Source organism: Lactuca sativa, chromosome 7, assembly GCF_002870075.4.
Source record: "Lactuca sativa cultivar Salinas chromosome 7, Lsat_Salinas_v11, whole genome shotgun sequence".
NCBI lineage: Eukaryota > Viridiplantae > Streptophyta > Magnoliopsida > Asterales > Asteraceae > Lactuca > Lactuca sativa.
Window position 1 is genome coordinate 135,588,488 of NC_056629.2, and position 7,557 is coordinate 135,596,044.

The 7,557-nt window shown below is 34.7% G+C and overlaps 1 protein-coding gene across 1 annotated transcript; it reads right to left on the minus strand.

Annotated features, from left to right (window-relative positions):
* Window positions 1-252: 252 nt before the first annotated feature.
* Window positions 253-2,319, minus strand: LOC111911160 (ras-related protein RABA2a). Its single transcript, XM_023906952.3, has 2 exons — window positions 2,032-2,319; window positions 253-890 (listed from the first exon to the last, which is right to left on the minus strand). Exons 1-2 carry the CDS (start codon window positions 2,194-2,196, stop codon window positions 405-407), a joined length of 651 nt encoding a protein of 216 aa, XP_023762720.1. The 5' UTR covers window positions 2,197-2,319; the 3' UTR covers window positions 253-404.
* Window positions 2,320-7,557: the final 5,238 nt, after the last annotated feature.

A 7,557-nucleotide genomic window follows, 5' to 3' on the forward strand; every position in this document is an offset into this window, starting at 1 on the left:
GAAGGGAAAATACATAGATGACTAGTGTCTTAATACATTAAGCCAAGTTTTTACAGTTAAACCCATTAAGTCATTTTGTCTAGATCAAATTAAAAAGAAACAACCATATATATAGTGTTCAATCTATTAAAGCCCATTGAGTAAAAAAAAATAAGCATCCACATAAGTTGTAGCCATTAATTTCTGAACTCATTAACCCATTAAGTCAAAAACAAACAGCACATTCCCTTAAGACAATATCTAGCAACCGAATTTAAAGTCAAAACCTCAATATGTATGTATGTTAGAAAGTCAACCATACCATCAACAACAAGAATCAAATACTACTAGTAATCATAATTCATAAATTCAAAACACGAACAAATCTCGATTCCCATTTTTTTTCTTCCTCCAAAACTTAAAAACTAAGAGCAACAAGCCTTTTTTGCATTAACTTCCTGTGACCCCACCTCAAGTGTCTCCCCTTGTTTAACACTACTCCCAATTCCACCTCCCGAATTCCCAATCGCAAGTGATTTCTTACTTATAATCCTATAAATCTCTCCAAGAATCGTCTGAAACGCCTTCTCAACATTTACAGCTTCTAATGCAGACGTTTCAATGAACGAAAGCCCTTCTTTTTCAGCAAATGTTTGAGCATCTTCTGATGTAACAGCTCTTAGATGTTTCAAATCTGTTTTGTTTCCAATTAGCATGATTACTATGTTTGAATCCGCATGGTCTCTAAGTTCTTTTAGCCATCGGCTTACATTTTCAAAAGTTGTTGGTTTTGTTGTGTCATATACCAAAAGTGCCCCTAGGGCCCCACGGTAATACGCACTTGTTATGGCTCGGTATCGTTCTTGTCCCGCTGTGTCCCATATTTGAGCCTTCACTGTCTTTCCCTCTACCTAAAATAAGATTTAAATTTCTTATGTAAAAGTTTAAGTTGATGGAGAGAATTTAGAGTTATTGATATGATATCTTAAATAGTTAGATTTTAGTTTCTACATGAGGGTTATTGTTATTCTTTCAAAAAACCCTAAGCTGACCCACACTGTCCTGAGTCCTGAACATGTACATCATATGAGATATAAACCCTAGGGTTTAGGATTCAGGGTTTTAGAGTTTAGTGTTTAGGGTACGTATTAACCGAAGAAAATGACTAATCACATGGATCAAATTTGTTGTTTACTCTATTTTAGATGCTTGAAAATCAGAATCATGTGCATAGAATTATAATGATTAATGCAATTATTTAATGCTATGTTACAGTCTTACGGAAGGTTAATTGTGTTAATGGTAATGAATTGAATAATTTAATATTTTTATGAAAATTCAATTTGTTTGTTTTTTAAGTCTTCAATGGTTTCATATGCAAGGATTTACTTCTAATAAAAAAATACGAGGCTGAAATTTGTACTTGTGCAAAAGTTGGATCCTGAAATTCAGCGTCGTTTGTAACTTGTGAAATCTAGTGTTAGTTCAAAATTTCAAGAGTTCAGTCATCTTAATGCTCCTCGTTGTCAAATTAAGGGAGAAAGACTACAATAATTGATATGGAAAGCAATGAAATTGGTGTAAGTGTGTAACACATCAGACAGAATCGGATTTTTAGACCATTTGAAATCCTGGAACGAAAAATGATTATTGATTAACATGACATACGCCTTCAAACGCTAACTTACTTTAATAACAGATAGCAAAACAGTTAAGCAAAACTGATCTGGTGAATTACTTATCGAATGTTTAAATCTGTACTTAACTTCTCTACAAAGATCATGACGCAAACAATTAACTTGTGCAAACCGTGTACAATTCAAATTCAATCAACTACATACAACAGTAGCACCCCCAAATCAACTCTAACGAACAGATCAAGCGATAAAATGAGTAAATGACCATTGATATCGGAGTCAACTTATAGTTTCTTAAGATTCAGTAACCGTAACTCATAATTGAGATCAAATAAGTCAAACACAAGTAATTTCATGTATCAAATCATAAGCACAGAGAGAGAGAGAGAGAGAGAGAGAGAGAGAGAGAGAGTACTTGGAGGGTACGAGTAGCGAATTCAACACCTATGGTGGATTTGGATTCCAAACAAAACTCATTTCGAGTGAATCGAGAGAGAAGATTGGATTTACCGACGCCTGAATCTCCGATCAGTACGACCTTGAACAAGTAATCGTACTCGTCGTCCGGTCTCCTCGCCATCTCCTTCTCCCCAGCTCTCTATTCACACACACAGAGAGAGAAAGTCGTCGTTGCTGCAGGAGAGAGAAATATATAGATAGCAGGAGACGAGAATTTGAAAACAGAAAAGCGGTGTTGTTTGAGATTTTGCGAGAAACGAGAATGATCGATCGATTAATTAATTGGGGGTGGGGGATAGAGGTTGTGCGTGTGGGCGCTATTCCCAAAATACCCTCAAACGTGTGGAGGTTAATGTTTCTCAATTAATGCCCCCGAATTACACAAACATAAATTCTCAAGACATCCTTTTTGATTTTTGTGGCTATCTTATATTATTTAAATATAATATTTTCAACTACATGAATGTTTTTAGAAAGTAGCAACTCCAAATCATATTGTGTAATGAATTTAAGTTGCTAGAACACAAGCAAAACACCAAATCGTTGTGTGAAAATTCCTACCACAAAACATTCTTATTATGGAGAAATTAAATATTTTTTTACTTTTTTTCCTATTTATATTTCTATCCATTTAAAATAATGACAAATATATTAAAATATAATTAATATTATTCAAATATGACATTTATCATCATTTCACATGGATATGAATATAAATAGAAAGAAAATATAAGAGAATATTTAATTTCCCATAGACTTGTAAAAGGGAAGTGATTTTCCACGGAAAATACTATTTATTACATTTATACCCCTCTATAAAATTAATAAATAAAAAGAAGATTACATGTTTCCATTTTATATCCTTAGTTATTCTTCCATTTAAGATTTTCCTCTAGAAATCATAACAAAGAAATAGTCACAACAAACAAACGTTTCAATCCATCCTGCAATTTTAGAGATACATCATACTATAACTATCCATTGCAAAGTGTTTCTTTCAAAGATTCATAACATCAGAAACTTACCACTGCAACATAACCACAACAAATGCACAACATTGAAAAAGAAAATGATATTTATAAGAACCACTGTAGAGTGATTGAAACATTAAATAAGTCAATTAAGAATAACAATTAGATGCTAAAAAAAGACTTTCTAATAATCAAAGAACCACCTATCAAATGAACTTTAGATGAACACGCAAACATACATAGATATTGGTTGGTAATTGCAAATTAACACACACCGACAGGAATTGCAGAGTCATGTCGATGAGTATTCTAGGTCATTAAGGGGCCTTCGATTAGAGCATACTCACAAGAATTACAAATGAACACACACATACATCGATCGACTTTTGGATGAATGACCGGAGGAGAGCATCAATTTTTGGAGCATACCGACGGGAATTCTAGGTCAATGAGTAGTGTTGGAGCGAGAGGAACAAACAACAGAAGATGCATTAAGTTCACTTAACATTTGAGAGTCAGAAGGAAAAGCAGGCTGGAGAGTGAAGAGCAGTGGCGGATGAAGAAGCATCAGCAAAGGATAAATGGTTTTCATTCATAGCATGCCATTTGGAAATTAGCTTTCTCTCTCTACTAATTATTTAATTAAATAAAAGGGTATTAATCTATCTATTAATTCTTTATTAATTAAATTAAAGGCTATTTATGTCAATATATAAATTTTTCAGTGGAAAAATGAAAACTTTATATGGCATCACGCCCCCTTGTAAAACTCGATAAGATGAAGGTAGATAGAGAAGTATAAATCGTTGTTGTTGGAGGGAAGGAAAATAATGATGAAATAATGAAAAAAAAAAAGAAACGAATCAGTTTTATAAATAGAAAACGCATAGGTTGCTCCATGTGAATTGTTTCTTCCAAATCACCATGTAATAAAGAGATTTTCACAACAAATTTTTATGCTCCAAACCTACATTGCAACAATGCTAAGTAAAGTATGGATAGACTCATGCTTTGTGATATGAGAGAACACATAGTTTAGAATATGACATCGTCTTTTTTCATGTACACCTATTTGTACCTAACTGACTTCTTTTCCTTGGGTAACTTGACGAGCTCCTGGGTCTTATTCTTTTCTAAATATTCCATTTCTTCTTGTAGTGTTATTTTTCATAATTAGTAGTAGAAATTGTCTTAAAATAAAATGATTTTTGAAATATTGGTTAATCGAGAAAACATAAACAAGCATATTACCGGAATTGTTATACATTCTAAGAGGTGTAATAACCATTCTAGGCCTATTAGTTTCAATTGAATAAGTATACGCTAAAGAATCATATGTAGTTGACAAAACATTGTTTCCTAATATTGTGAATTTTCTTGATTTTTGGTAATTTTGGATCGATCGTGTGCTCCACATGAATCTAAGCAATCTCATATCAATGGGCTTGGGATAAGCATCAGATGAATATGTAACAATTTGCAATTAATCATGTTGAGATCAACTTTGCTTTTGGAACAGAAATTGTAACGTCCGAAAAATAAGACCAAAAAATTTCATTTTTGAATTAATAGATCCCAAAAATATCATCATAAAAATCCAGATAAAACAAATGTATCCATCATCATATCACATCAGAGTAAATCAAGAAAATGCGGAACGAGGTAGTGTGTATAACGCCCGCAGATTCGAGCTAGTAACTTTAGACACAATAAGCGTCAAAAATGACTTTTTGATAGAAGATTAGTTAAAATAAATAATCTTAACCAAGTTATAGTATATGTCACAAGGGTTTCGTACATATAAAGAACACTGAAATCCAAGTTATAACGAAAAAGTTATGACATGTCGAAGTTTTACGACAAAACCGGCACGGCTCCGCGTAACGTAAAAAGTGATTTTTTGATAAATTACTTTTTATCCTTAGTTTGTAGTAAATGTTAAACCAAGAGGGTACAAAAAAAAGAACGTTCAAATCTAACTTCGTTTGAGGAAGTTATGATTTTTTTCTAAGATTTAGCATAGTAATGCACAACCCATAAATCGAATTTTAGATCGATCAATTTTTAGCCGACGCACCCTAAATTAGAATTGAAGATATCATTAATAGGAGCTCAACGATATAAAGACAGTAGAAAACGGATGTTGGATGAAAAGGTTATGAATTTTTAACGGATTTTAACTGTTTACGTCTATTAAAATATAACTTTAAAAATAAAATCAAAATTAGCTGACGGAGTCTAAACGAAAGTTGTAGATCTCATTGATACCTAAACGTGAATATAAAGAACGTCAAAAACGGAACTCGTATGCAAAAGTTACGAATTTTAGAAGATAATTAGTTTTTGGAGTAACCAGCGAGCGACACGTGGCACGATCTGGGCCACTGCTTCCTCACCACGGCTTGGAACCAGATGATGACACCTGGACAAGAACGCCCAACGTTCAGCAAGGGAACGCCCCTCATTCGCACAGGACTCGGCCTATAAATAGAGGAGCAAATCACCCCAAAAACTCACATCTTTCCCATTCTTTATCTCTCAAACACCCCTCTTAGCCCCTCCCAATCCCTAACACTTCCTAAGTGCTAGAGGCGAGTACCGAAGCGCCAGAAGGCTCTGAGAAGAAGAGATTTTGGCTCCGAAGTTCTGTCCCCGCAGAGCCCGGTTCCTAGCCAAACCTCTTAGTAAGTGAGTTATGCTTACCTTGCTTTAAGTATAGCTTATATTTAAGTTCAATATCGTTATTATGAACTTATAAACAATAAATATATTATAAAATATAATATACAAATTGTTATTATAATATCTTTTAACTACTCACGGTATGGGGAATCTGGTTTGAAGAGTCGTATAGGGTTGTTGGATTTCAGAAGTGTTATAATGCCAAATGGTCTTGCCCTCCGGTGTTTCATGTTCGGCCTGTCTATACATAGTAGTTAAAAAGTATTGTTTAACACTTATAAAACAATAACTCTCGTAAATAATCGCAATAAATATTAGACTAAAATCTAGCGGTAATGATACTAGATTTCGTCGAAGGAAAATAGAATTGTTAGAAGTAAAGCGTTGCCCGAGTTTGGAATCATCACTTTAGCAAGTGAATGCATAGTTACTTTCGTCTTACACATAGATATAAAGTATTTAATATAAATTGCGTGCTATGTGTACATATTATCTGTGTTCTTGATATCTATGTTGGATGAACAAAGTATACATGTTTTATTCGATTTAAACTGTATACATATTTTATACCTATAATTATGATGGGGAAAGCTGGGTAGATGAAAGATGAGATGAGATGAGAGATGAAAGATGAGATGAATGATGAGAGATGAAAGATGATATAGATGATGAGAGGTGAAATATGATGAGAAGCAATGACCCAGTCATCTAGCTGAGTATAGATGACAACCACAGACTATTCTAGACAGTCTAGTGGAACACTAGCAGGCACGCAACCTATAGGTGTTGTGAACGATATGTTCATCAGATGTACTCTAAAAATCCATTGACATGTATTGTGGGTGGACTCCCTAAAATAATATTGTCAATAAAAAAGATAAAACCCTGGCAGCTATCGACTTAGTTCCTAACAAATAACCTCAACAACTATGGACTTAGTGCCTAACAAAACATCTTTATTATCAAAGTTTTCCCAAAATCATAAAACAAAACAAGAGGAGGTGCACGATCACGCCTTTGTCTTCCCGTGATCATATGAGGTACCTAAACATAACCCACAACTGTAAGCCCAAAGTTTAGTGAGTGCCCCCAAAATACCAACACACAACAAATATCACATATACAACAACAACATGCAATGGGTCTACAGCTAAAAGACTAGATTACCCCTGAGCCCACAACATAAGTATGGCTTGCCCTCGGGGCCCACAATGTATGTCTGGCTTGCTCCCCAACCAAATTAGTCCTCGGACTGAATACCACCAAGCCCTCAGTATGAGTCTGTCATACCCTACCCGACCCTCAGCTCGGATCTGGAATGTTCATGAGCCCTCAGTATGAGTCTGCCATGCCTTACCCGACCCTAGATATGGATTGCTCCAGGGTTTAGTGGCTACCGCATGGAGCAGTACAACCTCAACCAACCCCACACAATATGTCGACATATGACAGATAAACATATAATCAAATAATCATACAGACAGGGTCACAAGTAGTCCTACCGATCTACCAGAATTGCATATCAAAACTAGCATGCATATCAATTCCATACTCAGCATATCAAAACTAGCATGCATCTCAATTCCATACTCATCATATCAATGAATACCAGGTTATCAAACCAATGAGTTGGCCTTGGTGTCATAGACTTACAAGTAGAGTGAGGAAAACTTACCACGTAATTGGACAGAAGTAATGAGGCCCTAGTCCGAATTCTCAGCTATTTACACGACACCTATATCCACCAAGTGACAATTCCATCAAAATCCCAAAATACCCAAAATGCCATCAAAGTCAAACCTGGTCAAACTCAAAGTCAACAGGTCAAA

What these genes read in the sequence shown, in the direction of transcription:
- LOC111911160 (XM_023906952.3), bottom strand. Translation starts at nt 2,196, where the DNA reads ATGGCGAGGAGACCGGACGACGAGTACGATTACTTGTTCAAGGTCGTA. An exon ending in TCGCTACTCGTACCCTCCAA is followed by an intron (nt 891 to 2,031) that starts GTACTCTCTCTC and finishes ATCTTATTTTAG; the next exon opens with GTAGAGGGAAAGACAGTGAA.